At 34.0% G+C, this 15,274-nt stretch overlaps 1 protein-coding gene and 1 long non-coding RNA gene across 2 annotated transcripts; both read right to left on the bottom strand.

The window, feature by feature from the left end:
- Positions 1 to 1,870: 1,870 nt before the first annotated feature.
- Positions 1,871 to 10,927, bottom strand: LOC110870103. The gene is made up of 6 exons (XM_035986689.1): positions 10,807 to 10,927; positions 10,404 to 10,466; positions 9,467 to 9,579; positions 9,333 to 9,389; positions 9,055 to 9,218; positions 1,871 to 1,876 (listed from the first exon to the last, which is right to left on the bottom strand). Exons 1-6 carry the CDS (start codon positions 10,821 to 10,823, stop codon positions 1,871 to 1,873), a joined length of 420 nt encoding a protein of 139 aa, XP_035842582.1. The 5' UTR covers positions 10,824 to 10,927.
- A 1,372-nt stretch (positions 10,928 to 12,299) lies between these two features.
- Positions 12,300 to 13,271, bottom strand: LOC110935631. Its single transcript, XR_002589282.2, has 3 exons — positions 13,000 to 13,271; positions 12,527 to 12,569; positions 12,300 to 12,412 (listed from the first exon to the last, which is right to left on the bottom strand). It is a non-coding gene; the product is annotated as an uncharacterized LOC110935631 (long non-coding RNA).
- Between the last annotated feature and the right edge of the window lie 2,003 nt (positions 13,272 to 15,274).

Genomic DNA, 15,274 nt, shown 5'->3' with positions numbered 1-15,274 from the left:
ATGATGAAGATGTAGCTGAAGATACTTCCAAGTATCCTACACTCATGGAATTCTTTGCTGAAGAAAACAGAGAAGAGTTAAGACAGAAAGTAGCTGAGGCAGTGAAAGATAAAACCTTCGACGGTACTCAAAAGGACATGGAAAAAGAAGATAGGTCGAAGTGGTTCAAGAAGAGTCACGAGAGAAAATTTAAAAGACCTTTGAAGTATTATCAGCGTGAAAGAAGTGTGTCTCTCGGTGATATCATAAGTTGGGGTTATCTACCACAAGTGAATGCGTATGCGATTAGGCGAGAATGCGGAGTCCAATACTTTGAACGTTTATATGACATTATGTCATTACCTTGGTGGGATGTAGATGAATTGCCGAAGGTGAGATGTTTGGATTACCCAGTTCGAAAGAATGATATGGCTATGTGGGGCTACATCAAGTATGAATCTTTGAAAGAATTTCGTAAATGGAAGCCACATAATCCAAAGCGCGTGCAGAGGGTAGATCCAGATACCGGTGTTACAGAGACTATCTTGAATGTCAAGCCACCAAGAACAATGAAGACAATTCCAATGCCTCAGATGGAACAAGAATTCTCTAAAGGCTTCATTGGCTGGGTGTACAGTTGTATTACAACAGAAGCAATCATTACTTACAGAGCTGGTGAAGAGATTAGAGAAATTCATGTTTATGATCCAATGTGGCTGGTTAATTGCTCGGTGAAGGATATAGAATGTCTTTTCATTAACAAGATTCACTATCAACCAGCAGATAGAGAACAAGCGCAGCAATTTCAACGTGTAGTTTCTCTTTGCTTTCAGAAAAGCATAAATTCTAAAAGTAAATGGAAATCATACTGGTGGTCGCTGGACGAGAAGATGAAAAGGAAAGCTAATCATGAACGTCAGAATCTTGCAGAAAAGAAAGGCATGTTTATGAAGATGCAAGCTGAAGAAGAGAAAGCGAGAAAGAAAGAGAATGAAAAAATAAGGGTTGCGTTGAGCAGGAAGCCAAAATCAAGGGAAGAGACGTATAGAGCAGTTTGAAGACTCGAAGACTAGACAAAGACTGCGGCTTTATCCAAGGGGGAGTTTGTTGGTGCATAATGTCTAAAGCCTGCGTCTTAGTTGTAGTTAATCAATGTATAGGGTCTGTTTTGGTTAAGTATGTGTTGTAAAGGGGTTAAAGTTGTAATTTTGTGATTTTAATGTTTAGGTTTCGCTTGAATGATCATATGCCATACAAGCGAAACTACTTGATAAGGTTTTGCTTGTATGGCCATGTCCTTTCAAGCGAAACTACAACTAGTATAAATACCCCTTCAGTCTTTCACATTTGTAACTTTCATGTCATCGGAAGGCCGAACTGCTGACCGTGTTTTTCTTGAAGAATTAATGTGAAAGCAAGTTTAAAGTGATTTCTATCTGTTTTCTACTCATTTCTTTATCTGATTTGCTTTGATTCAAGCCATACATGTATTTCCGCTACATGTCTGGTTGGTACTAGCTCCGATTGTCTCATAGGAAGGACAAACACGATCCTACAGTATATCTTTTGGTTTGTTGAATCTTTGTAATTGGTTTATTTTTATTAAAGGTTATAGCTGGTACGTGTTGTTCGATGACATGCCAGACGGAGACTTTGAAGTTTCTTCTCCTGCTGATTCTTATGGTATGACAAGAGGCTATAAAGTTTACTTTACCATAAATTTTTAGATGAGTCAAAACTGGTTATAGTTTTTGTATATGACTTGAATTTGACTAAGATGAATATGATTAAGTGCATTAAACAGAAATGGTTGAACTGAAAAGATATTGTTTGCTCTTTTTGATTTGTGCAAGTTAGCGCTACCATTCTAATATTTTATGATGTGGAAGGGTTATTCCTGTTGCACCAAGGTAGTTATAGTATATCAATTAGCATATGAAAGGATTTTATTGGTTAATTATACATTTTGAATCTATTTTGTTATGGTAATTAAAAGTTTGTATTAACAAATTTGGCAAAGGTATGTTTTATGTTTTGAAACCTCTGTTTATTCTGAACAAATGTTAGAAAATAAAACAGTGGTTGATACATCTGTTGACTTTGGTCAACAGATGGATGAAAACAAATGTTTGAAACCACTGTCGGGTTAAAACAGTGTTTTGTGGAGAAAACAGTGGTTGAAACCACTGTTGGGTTAAAACGGTGTTTAAAATCACTGTTGGGGTAAAACAGTGTTTTGTGTAGATAACAGGCTTGAAACCATTGTTTGGGTTAAAACGGTGGTTTGAAACCACTGTTAGGGTAAAACAGTGTTTTGTGTAGATAACAGTGCTTGAAACCACTGCTGGGTTAAAACGATGGTTTGAAACCACTGTTGGGGTAAAACCGTGTTTTGTGTAGATAATAGTGCTTGAAACCACTCCTGGGTTAAAACGGTGTTTTGAAACTAATGTTGGGTTAAAACAGGCGATTTTTTTAAGACTTGTATCGATTCAAATCATATATATACTTTATGATCTGAACTAATCTTGTTTTCGCGTTTCATTGCAACAGATTGCAGTTATGGATCTAATGGTAAGTCAGTCAAACACATACATACATACATATTAAGATTAACGATTGTTAATTGGATTGATCAAATTCTTTTTGCGCTACAGCAATGATAAATCAAACAAGGCAGCTATATGTATCATCGTTCAAAGAGTCAAGTTTAGGTGTTGGAGTTATGGTTTAAGCTGGGATGACAGCAGATGGAACATTATTGGCTGAAGCTATAGGTTTCGTTACCCCTATGAGATGTCTTTTTTTTATTCTTTTCCTTTCAGCTTTTCATATTTGCTGTAGAGTATCAACACACCAGGTAATATGAACCATCCTATGCATTCGTTAGAAGATTTGTCCGACATCAATTTTTCTTTCATTAGAAACAACCAAGTAACATATATCTTTTTGGAAGATATCGGTGCTTATAGGCAGAAAATTTAGCTACATGCCTATCTAAGATGAGATCTTGTAAATTGAACTGCTTAGATATGGCTTCACAAAACTTCAATTATAAAACCAATCATGAAGATGCTGACATGGATTTTTGAGAAGACGAAGAGAGAGATCGAAACAAATCAAGATAGCGCGGTAAACCTGTGTACTGAGAAGGTCCTTCTTGCACGCCAAGCTTATGAATTTGTAAGTTTTTTTTTTCACAGATTGTTGACTTTAATTGATTGTTTATGTTCTCTTTGATTACCGTTTTGATCCAAATATCTAACGGTTTATGTTGACTTTATATTCGCTCAGATTATCGTTAATCAAAACGTTGACTTTATTTGACTGTTTATGTTTATTCAAATTTACTTCCAAATAGACAGTCATCTAAAACGTCTCGATGAGGATCTGCACAACATTGTTGAGGATTTGAAACAAGGTTTACGTTTTTACGCAACAACCCAATACGAAACGTGTTACGTTTTTATGTTCACATAATTTCTATATATGTGTACTTATCGGAAAAAAAAACAATCAATTATTTGCAGAAGGGAAATTACCAGAGGCGGCAATAATTTATGAATGACTCGGGAATTGATAAAGCAGATAAAAATTTGCCAGGCCAGCAATAATTTATGAATGACTTCACTTGATGATTCATATTTTTAGAAATGTAAATCCATGTTTTCTCTCATGAGGAAAATAAAATATTGGATAAAATGCATCATCAAAAAGTTGCTGAGGTGGAAAAGCTTACACAAATCGTATGCGAGCTTGAAGAGGCTGTTCTTGCTGGTTGTGCAGCTGCAAATGTTGTTCGGGACTATCAACGGAACGTTCAAGAAATGAATGTAAAATAGATACTTCTATTCTTTAGTTGTTAAAGTTTATTCATGTTCCTGCTGGTGAATTATAAATGGGTCGAGTGGGATATGCTTTGGTTTTCTAAAATGTGTTATGTATGATTTTCTAAGAAAACCACCCGTGTTTGCACACGGGTCGTACCGCTAGTTTATATAATAAAAGAAACCAATGGGAGGACAAATGTCATTCATTGGAGCCATCTATTTTTTAGTTTTCTAGTCTTTTTCCTACTTAATTATAGATAATTAATATTAATTTAAAGATAATTATTAAATTAAATTTAATATAAATTTAAACAATTTGTATAGGAGATAATATAATATTTTGAAATATTTATTAGATTTCAAAATTATTTATCCTGAAATTAACAAAAGACGTACATAAAATATAAATTAATATAATGTAAATGATTTATTTATTTTATTAAACGAAAATAGTTAAGGGTAGAACCTATTTCAAAAATGTTTATAAGGGATAAACAAAAACATTAATCAATGTTTATTGGTTGTATACTTTTATTTTCGTGTTCAACTCTCAACTCAAATACGGTATTCACTATGTTTACGTGACATTTATAAGAACCCTCACCGCAATCACCACATCCATCATATATCTAGTATATCCGTTAGTTTTTTTAAAGATATAACTTTTTATTAGATTCATTCAACGTGTGTAATAAACGAGGTTTTTTAAAGATATAATATTTTTATTATTTACTATACAAAATTACATTTATGCAACTCGTGTAATACACCGGGTTTTTAAAAATATAACTATTTTTTATTATGTGGTATACAAAATTAGATTTATTAAATCCGTATAATACACAGGGTTTATAAAGATATAACAAAATATAACTTTTTATTGATTGGTATACAAAATTACATGTGCTCAACCCATAAAATATATGAGGTTCTTACAAATGTAAATTTTTTCATTATTTATGTCACGACCCCCGACCCACCCTGGGCGGGAGCCGCGAACAGTCAAGTGGTACCGGTGGTTATTTTGAAAAGTAGTGCAGCGGAAATTTCATCAGGACCGTGAGATAGGAAAAATATCAGAGTTTAGAAACACCGGATTTTTATTTATTAATAAGATGAGAATAAACCCATGTTTTACAAAGATAGCTTTAATATGGGATAAACCAGAATATATGAAACCATGTTTTCTTAATTTAATTTAATTGATAAAATAAGCCACTTCTTTAAGCCTTTCGGTGCCGTATCATCACTCTTATTCCAATATACTGTAATTACCTGAAACGCGTTTTAAAAACATTTGGTCAGCAGGAAATACTGGTGAGTTCATTCATTTTTGTACAAAAACACATTTGTTATAATTCACAGTATTAAGAGCGAATACAATGGCTTCTATCTTATTTTTATCTGGCGTCGTGTCACCTCCTGGTGACGATGGTCATACCACTATTGGGTCATTTCACCCAAGTAGTGATGATTATCACTGTTAGGATTATTAGCCTAACCGTGAGAAATTAGTAATGTGCACAATACCCCGCTAGCCAGTGATTCAAGATAACCACGACTTAATCCCTGTAATTATAACTTTTTGAAAATAATTTGTAGTATTGTAAAACACTGTTAATAAAAAGAGAATGACTCACTTTGTAACTTTAAGGTTCAACTAGAAAGCCTCCTGGTAGAATCTTGGGTATAACTTCTGAGCTATTTTAAAAAATAGATTATATATATATATATATATATATTTGCACTCGTGTTAAGTATAGTAACCCTAATTCAACCTTATCCCTATGTCACGAGACCGAACCCCAACGAACTTAGTCGGGCAGAGCCTTGACATGCGTTATGGGACTCTAGATCAATCGGAAAGGGTAGCGGTGATCGGGAGTTAAAACACTTAAAACGCGGTAGGGCTTTGTAGAATTTAGGGGTGAATAACTAAAGAAAATGGGGGAAATTATAATAGTAGAGAGGGAATGAAAGGCACGGACATGAACAATTGAGAGTGTCTATTTATACTTTCAACAGAAGCTTAATGTTCACGCAAAAATCATCCACGTATCCCTTAATGCATTAAATTGTAAATTATAGACTCATCCTACTTAGTCCACGTATACTATGCATTGCACATTCATTTTAAAGTTAGTGTTTGATTATTTTATTATTTTATTTAATATATACTATAATTAACTTAACTGCTTCACTCATTTGGCGCTTATAACTTCTAAAATATTACGTTTTATAAAGTGATAAATATGCCATTAGAACGAGAATAATTTTATCTACATTTTGAACCAAGTTTCATTAAAAACAGAGTAGGTCCAAATATAATGTATTTTTATAAATTAGTTATTAAACGGTTCCTACATTTGCCCAAAATATCTCATATTTCCATCAGTCAACTTACCCATGATGCATCCTTTTAATAACATAAGTTTTTGTATATTTTATATAAATAAAAATTTTGGGAATGTTACATCCTCCCCACCTTGTTTTAAATCTCGTCCTCGAGATTCCCTGAAATATGGAGGAATATTTTTAGTTTATTTTGTATTTTAACACAGCTTTTAAGTACAGGTTTCCTAATGCGTTAATAATCGCGAAGGAAATTCTTATACTTTCGATGGCGTTCCAACTTATAGGGTTTCTGTCGTTCATCTTTCACACAAGTTACGAGACGGATGATCAAACGAAAGAGTGTTTGATATCGGAATTATAGACGTATACGAGAGGGCTCTAAATTTATCATTGACACACCTTTTCGTGATTTATCCCTAATTGTCAATTGTTATGGTCTTTGGATTTTCTCATAGATGTACAAATCTATATAATCATATATTTCACATACTGTAATATACACACCATTCATAAGTTTAATGTATTTAACAGATTCATATTTCCAAAAACAGGTCAGACATCAAGTCATGGTACTATTTAGGGAATTCTATTAACATAACATATACCCCATCTTACCCGGTCTTGCCGGAGAGGTACTCTCATCTTACCCGGACAAGCTGGAGAGTCTACTACACCATACCCAGTCTTGCCAGGGAGGTAATTATTATTGTATTTCCCTTAAATAGAATTCTTCTCAAGTCATGATTAAAAGTGCATCATTTATTATGGCTTATATCAAGAAACAAGGAAATTAGTATTCTCATGATGGATCATATTCTAGAACCGAGTAGTACTAATAAACAAGAAATAACAGTGGCCAAGTGTTATTGCTTATTTATCATACTGGCACTGTTCTAGTCATTATCCTCATGGCATACCAATAACCATCACATTTTATCTATGCAAGTACTTAGCTTATCTCGAAACTGATACTACGGTATTTTTCTTAGGTTCAAGTCTAACTTCTATCCTAGGTGTTACTAATAAAAATTAATATTCGAACCCTTTTGTTAAAGCATAGATATTATTATAGTTGTGACTTTCTTTTGTTTGAAAAATGGAGTTTTGACAACAATATTATTGTCTCCATTGACACTTATGGCTAGGTTTAATGCGATGAATATGCTCACAGCTAACTCTATTCATGTTTATATAACATTAGATTCTGTTGCAAGGAATGTTTTACTGGGACAGATGGCATTTTTCACAACATAATACGTTTCATGATTTATATGTATTTTTATAATGACTTCATGTTTTCATATGAATCACCAGTGATACATACATACATACATATATATATATATATATATATATAGGGTAAGGTTCATGCGAGAACCACCTTTTTTGCGAGAACCAATGTGAACACAACCTAAAATAGCTAAAAAAAACCCTAAAAAACCTAACCCCCACCCCCTAAAAACCTAAACCCCCCCACCCCCCCCCCCTAAAAGAAAACCTAACCCCCCCCCCCTCAAAGCTAAATGCTAATAACCAAAACCCCAAAAAAACCTAAAAAAAGACCTAACCCCCCCCCCCCCCCCCCCGCCAAAAAAAACCTAAACCCCCCCCCCCCCAAGCTAAAATGCTAAAAACTAAACCCCCAAAAAACCTAAAAAAAATCTAAAAAAATCAAAAACAAAATCTAATTTTTTTTTAATATTTTTATGTTAAAATCTCTACTTTTAGTAGCCAAAATTAAAAAAAATTAAAAAAAAATTGGCTACTAAAAGTTGCGATTTTTATATAAAAAATATTTAAAAAAAAATTGTGTGTTTTTTAGCTATTTTTAGGCATTTTTGGTTGTGTTCACATTGGTTCTCGCTGTTCTCGCAATAAAGGGTGGTTCCTAACGGATCTTTGTCCTATATATATTTCTTATGTTTATCTTTAGAAGATATTTGATTATTATATTGTGTATATTACCAAGAAATTCTATGTGTATATTTCAAAATATAAAATTTCAAATCTCTTGTTAATATCAAAACTTACATAATATATATATACACACACACACACACACACACACATATATAATATTAAATTATTTTGTAATATCTTTAATATATATATCCTGATGGTGCCGATTATCAAGCTTATTCCCCTAGCTTCATTTACCTTTTTATAAAAGTTAAATATTGAAATAAACTTCTATTAAATTTATTAAATATGATATTTTGGAATTTGAAGGATGGATAAATAAAATTTTAGGGAAATAAATTACTCTAAATAAAAAAATTTTATTTTTTATTTTTTATTTTATTTTATTTTTTTTGGACTTATGGGAACAATTTCATTTTTTTTAACTAGTGGGTTGAACCATATTGGTTTAGAATATTAAAACTTAACTCTTAGTTTATTGTATATTATATTATTTATTCAAAGGAATATTATAGTAAGTAATACAAAGTTTGACGTTTCTAAAATTGATTCTAAATATATTAGGTAATTAAGTAATATACATGTAGGTATATCTCAAACAATAATAATAGTAATTTGTTTAAAGATACTAGGGAAAAAGCTCGTGCGATGCACGGCATGCATAATAGCTATTGTTTGTTCGTGGTAAGACGTCTAACACGGCCGGTGCATAACATGTAAGACAATACGCCTACAACAGTGGCGGATCTAGGATTCCGACCAAGGGGTAACGTCTTATAAATAAGCCGTAACGAAATCGAAAAAACGTCAAATTTTTCCAAAATTTACACTAATTTTTCCAAAATTTTTCCGACCAAGGGGTAGCGGACGCCACCCCTTAATAAGCTATAGGTCCGCCCTGGCCTACAAAGGGGCGTGCTTAAACTTTATTAAACCATGGACCATAAGTTGTTTCCTTGGCAAAACTTACCGGCCAAAAAGAAGTGAAAAAAGATGTCTTCCAAGAAATAAAAAACAGGAATAGGAAAAACGCATAAACTCTCGCACGCCTTCCTATCTTATTAGATAACACATAGACCAAACTTTTGCTAACGCATGTCACCGTCATCCCCAATCCCATCACCAGCCAACTGACTGCAGTGAAATAACGAAAAGAAAACTATTAAAAATGGTATACTATGTTTACGTATATATGCATCGAAAAGTAGTACGGGTTTTCATTACTAACACTAAGTGCAGACGGTATACCTTTCATGTGGGTCACTGTCAACTGTTTCTTCTGAATCCGAATCTGCATAAGCAGGCCTGGGAAGGGAAAGCACGAAACATTTATGTAGACGGTTATCCAAAAATAAATATGCACAATTACATTGTTTATGTACCACGCAGATGGTCAAGCTCTCTTATATACCCTTTGGTGGGGCATAGTTTCTCCAAATAAGTAAGAGCATGTGATGTTTCCAAAGCTGGGATTATGCCCTCTAGTCTAAATAGTCTCTTGTAGGTTGCATTTTATATATAATCACACAAAAAAATAAATAATTAGCAAAAGGAGATTGAAGAGATGAAACAAAATGGTAGATGTGGCAATTTAGATCCAAAACCAACTGTAGTAAAAGTGGAGGTTGTGATTTTTACTTATAATGGGTCAATCCACTTTGTGTTTTTTTATCCAAAGAAGTCGAATAAAAACCAGATCAAATTGGTACAACATGCCGAATTGGTTTAACGGTACCAAAAGTCTACTTGTTAGGCATAAAAGCTCCTGAAGCATTTTATTTATAGATTTAGGATATTATTAATTATTCATAAAAGTTCTAACAATTGATATTAAATGTTATGTGAGTCAACCCACCAGCCTACCCCGTTTAACTTTAACCAATGTTAAAATGACATGTTTTACCTTAAACCCGTTTCGACCCATTAACCAACCAATCAGACCCGCTCGTCTTGCAAGTTGCAACTCTACAAGATAATTTCAAATATGGCTGCCAAGCATAAATATAACTTCAAGGCCTCAATGACTCAAATCTGTAGTCATGTCTTTCTTCATTGTTTCATAAAAACTCATGTGTTGCTGAAAAGAATATCTTGTTTTAAAGTAGCTGCTACCATTAATTAATCAAAGAACTCATATGGCATTTATAAAGTATCTTAACCAAACAAAGCAGGAGGTGTTCTATATTGTGAGTACCACTCAACATGGGCCAATTTAGAAAGGAAGAGGTATTCTGTAAGCAAGAGGATGTAATATATGTAGATTTATAGCACGAATTCAAAACATCGTACACGAATTCAAAAAGAAATAAAAATATATACCTCCCAGTGCAACTGAACTCGAACTCGTTTTGTGGTCTTGAACTTTCCGCAACTCGAAATCTCCTTGAAACAAAATGAAATCAATTAAGGTTTTGAGATTCTAGAAATTCCAAAACAGTCATTCACTAAACACAATGTACATTGGTGGTTGTTCCACAGGAGTAAACATAAGTCGGACATAATTTGAGAACGATAAAGGTTGTTATCACCACCATGGCTCTATTCCATATTGACTTTAGTCTCTTGATTCTGAATTTTATCCCAAAAAGCACTTTACGTTGTTACTTTATAAAGTCAATAAGAACTCACAACATTTGAGCACATCAGCTTAAAATTTAGAGGAAGTTTTCAGTCAGAAATTTCATAACTAAAATTTGAGGTAAACGTATAATGTCAAAAGCACCTTAGGCGCTGAAGCATAGCCTAGCGCAGCTTTCGCGTTGCGCCCTGAGAGGCACCTTTTCACCGTTTGACCCGTTACACAACCAGACTCGTGTGATGCAGCGGACACACGACACTATTTTTTTTATGTTTCCAAGTTGTCGGAAATACTTTACCCAAAAAAAAGTTGTCGGAAATAAAACAAAAGTCACAATCGTTCATTCCGCTTTCGGTTTGTTCCGCTTTGTGTTTTTTTAACACTAAGAATGAGTGTGCACATATAACTTAATAATCAAGGGAAAAGAGGATTACCGGAGCTCAGTGGCGGATCTAGGATTCCGACCAAGCGGTAACGTTTTATAAATAAGCGGTAACGAAATCGAAAAAGCGTCAAATTTTTCCAAAATTTACACTAATTTTTCCAATTTTTTTCCGACCAAGGGGTAGCGGACGCCACCCCTTAACTACCTATAGGTCCGCCCCTGTCGGAGCTTAAAGCTTTACGATCGGGCAAAGCCCATTTACCGGAAGAAGGAGTGGTGTGAGACGGAACCTTCATCGGCTATGGCACCCGACCGGAACCTCATAAAAGCCAAGCATACTCGCGACTCAGTCATGGTTCATCTTGATGTCCAATTAAGTGGAACAAAAGTGGTAGCAATCGATGACATGTAAAGGGCCGGCTGCGTAGGTCACAAAATCAGCACTCCGACAATATGCAAAACCTTTGTTGGTAGTATGGCACTGCATCAACTTAATCAGAAGGATGGATGTAGCAGCAGTCGGTAGTTGCGGCCAACGACGGGTATAAATGATGACTAACGGCTGCGACAAATGATAGAGTATGTATTGCGTAATGTAGTGTCGGTTTGTAAGCAAAAGAGTTATGTGTTCAAAGGATGTTAAATATAGGCTTTAAAGAATTCTCCTTATCAACCGTTTCTACTCTTAAATAACCAACTATATATGATGAATTAAATAACCAAATTATATGCGATGAAGGTTACAACACTTGATGGTGTAAACGAAAAGGCTAATGTTATGAAGAATTACATTATGGCTTGTCATAATAATTGCTTTTACATTCATGTATTTTTATATGATGAATTAAATAACCAAATTATATGCGATGAAGGTTACAAAAGTTGATGGTGTAAACGAAAAGGCTAATGTTATGAAGAATTACATTATGGCTTGTCATAATAATTGCTTTTACAATATAGATGTATTTAAGAGGGCTCATAATGAAGGTTGTAAAAAAGTTGATATAACTAAATTTTTAAGTATACTAGGGAGAAAGCCCGTGCGATGCACGACATGCATAATAGCTATTGTTTGTTCGTGGTAAGACGTCTGACACGGCCGGTGCATAACATGTAAGACAATACGCCTACAAAGGGGCGTGCTTAAACTTTATTAAACCATGGACCATAAGTTGTTTCCTTGGCAAAACTTGCCGGCCAAAAAGAAGTGAAAAAAAGATGTATTCCAAGAAAAAAAAACATTAAACAGACAAAGGAAAAACGCATAAACTCTCGCACGCCTTCCTATCTTATTGGATAACACATAGACCAAACTTTAGCTAACGCATGCCACCGTCATCCCCAATCCCATCACCAGCCAACTGACTCCAGTGAAATAATGAAAAGAAAACTATTAAAAATGGTATACTATGTTTACGTATATATGCATCGAAAAGTAGTACGGGTTTTCATTACTAACACTAAGTGAAGATGGTATACCTTTCATGTGGGTCACTGTCAACTATTTCTTCTGAATCCGAATCTGCATAAGCAGGCCTGGGAAGGAAAAGCACGAAACATTTATGTAGACAGTTATCCAAAAATAAATATGCACAATTACATTGTTTATGGAAATCAATCAATTATAGTTGAAAGTTTTTTTGTTGTCTTTCCATTTATAACGACACCAAGTTTATTTTTTTCAAAAGCCAACTTCTCCCCTTATATGTCTTTACACATTCGAAGTGATGCGTTACCAAGTTTTTTTATTCCTATTTTTTTAGTGTAGAACAATGCACTTTTATATTTACGAACTCAAGTTTCCGACTGTTGTAGCCTCCTAATTTTAAAATAGAGTAAACATATACCAGGTATGTAAATAACATTTCAGATCGAGTAGAAAGGTAAACAACACATCTTTAATTAAATGGTTTATTAAACAGGGCACGAATAAAGTGTAAGCCGATATATACCTTACGATCGCTTCAACGCGCTTAACTGGTGTCGGTATGGGTAGCACCCCCTTGTCTTTAGCGGGGATCGATGGAGGTGTGGAAGAACCAAAGGGCTTACAACCATCCCCATCTAGCAGGACATTCTTGCAGTTGAAGGATTCAAAATGGCCATGATCATAATATGTACACGAATCAAGCTGGAGGGTCTGAGTGCTGCCCACAAGAGAGTGCAAACAATTCGGCAGTGTTGAAATGCTTCCATCAGCGTTCCTTACCATCACCGGAGTGAACTTATCTTGTATGTCAGTGGAATAAAGGTTGTAGATGCGTGACAGGCCCTACTCTGCTGTGAGTATACTAAGAGCAGTGGTCTTTGTCAAGCGTTGGGCAGTGTCTTCAAAGCAGACAACGACAGCTTCGGCTGTTGAGTCAAACACCTCGAGTTCTAGCCTGAAACTGTGCAAGGTTTGTAATTTATTTTCAGTTATAAGCCTGCATGAGAATGGCTACAAATTAATACAACTAAACATTTTTAAAAACAAACCTTGCTCTCTGGAAGACAACGGGGTTTTCGCACCCATCACACCACATATCGTTGTCTTCACGCCCCACACCTTTCATGCAATTCCCACCGCCACATGTCAACCTGAACCACTCTTGGCTATTACGTATGCGTTTGACTTCAACACGACAGGTGAATTCAGCACTCTGCATATATTACCAGCATAAGTATAAACTTTAACCATTTGATTCAAAAATGATAACCAATATTGTGCTTATCCAAAATGACATATCCTAAGTGTATATTACATTCTAATGCAAACCTGATTTGACCTTAACCAAAATAACCAACGTTTACATATGCTTGGTTCGCCACGAACTACGTACACTCTTTATCTACCCAATATTTAAATTACATTTTATGTTTTCAATAAATATTTATAAACGTGAATTCGGTATTAAAAAACATTACTTTTTTTTCGGTATTAAAAATGTGAATTCGGTATTAAAAAATATTTATAAATATTTATAACTGTTAAAAAATATTTATAAATATCTATAAATGTGAATTCCGTATTAAAAATAGATTTCGGTATTAAAAAAAACATTAATTTTTTTTTTCAACCACAATATAGTCCTCCTATGTGATGTGGATACAACCAACAATCGTGTGGGGTCAGCTTGGTCGTCACAAACTATACGAATTTGGATTTGGTTATTAGCTGTCAAACTTGTAAACTGACTGTTAGGTTTTAACATACGTATGTAAGTCCAAATAGATGTTTGATTTAATGTATTAAAAAATAAGCTTGTGCCTTCATATAACAATCAACTCATACATGCATATGAAAATTGTATGATCTTATGTAATAACAATCAACCTGTCACGAAATCATTTCTTGATTTATAATAATACCATAAAAGGATGAATGTATATATATATATATATACTGAACATATAGTTCTTTTTGAGTGTTAACTAATAAAAAACATCCATATTTATTTAGTGGCAATCTTGCTGTCTAATCCAAAATGTATGATAGAAAATCTAGCACCAAGATCCCACTAAATGCGTTTTTGGTTATTGGGTTACCTTTGTAAATAATCCTTCAAGTATCCTTTTAACACAATTAAATTAATTGACTTAAGATCAAAATAAAAAATATATAAACTCATTTGGATAATCATATTATAATTATCCATAATTAAATATTTAGCATATATAGTTAAGTTAATATTAAATTTAAAAGTATAGATTTCTTTAGCATTATAATTTTATAAAAGAGACGGTCGAGATAACAAATTACGGAGGCTGGAATCGTGTCATGTGTCCTCCATAATATTATGTGTAGAGATAGAGATATATTGTCCTTTACTCTTCGATTTCGATAAAGATACATAATCTAAAATGAATATTCTATATATACAATGTAGTTTGTAGGGGGCATACCATGTGATGCTTGTTTCTTCTACCGTGGGTCAAGATGGCTTCTAGTGTGGTCCATTTTTCTGAATACCCAGCAACAGAATCGTTCCTTGCCATGGCCACATGTGTAGACAGAGCGGTTATAGGTTGTTGGAGAGAAGGCGGGTATGGGTTGCAATATGGACAAAGATTTATAAAGCCATTTAGATGGTCTTTTGGAATGGACAACATTAATTAACACAAAATTAAATGATGATTGTTATGGGAAAATGATAAGTAACTTACTTTTATTAGAGTGAAACCGAGAAGTTAGGGGTTTGGATACAAAGGGACATAACAATTATAGCCACATTAATATAATAAAGT

The sequence above is a fragment of the Helianthus annuus genome, chromosome 1 (genome assembly GCF_002127325.2).
Source record: "Helianthus annuus cultivar XRQ/B chromosome 1, HanXRQr2.0-SUNRISE, whole genome shotgun sequence".
NCBI classification, from domain to species: Eukaryota; Viridiplantae; Streptophyta; class Magnoliopsida; order Asterales; family Asteraceae; genus Helianthus; species Helianthus annuus.
The sequence above is the reverse complement of the archived record's forward strand: the minus strand, read 5'-3'. Positions and strand labels throughout refer to the sequence as shown.

Excerpts from the sequence above, each read along its gene's own strand:
- LOC110870103 (XM_035986689.1), bottom strand. Across the intron at positions 9,580-10,403 it reads GAGTTCAGTTGCACTGGGAG|ACTATTTAGACTAGAGGGCA; the intron begins GTATATATTTTT and ends AACCTACAAGAG. Across the intron at positions 9,219-9,332 it reads GACAGTGACCCACATGAAAG|TCAGTTGGCTGGTGATGGGA; the intron begins GTATACCGTCTG and ends ATTTCACTGCAG.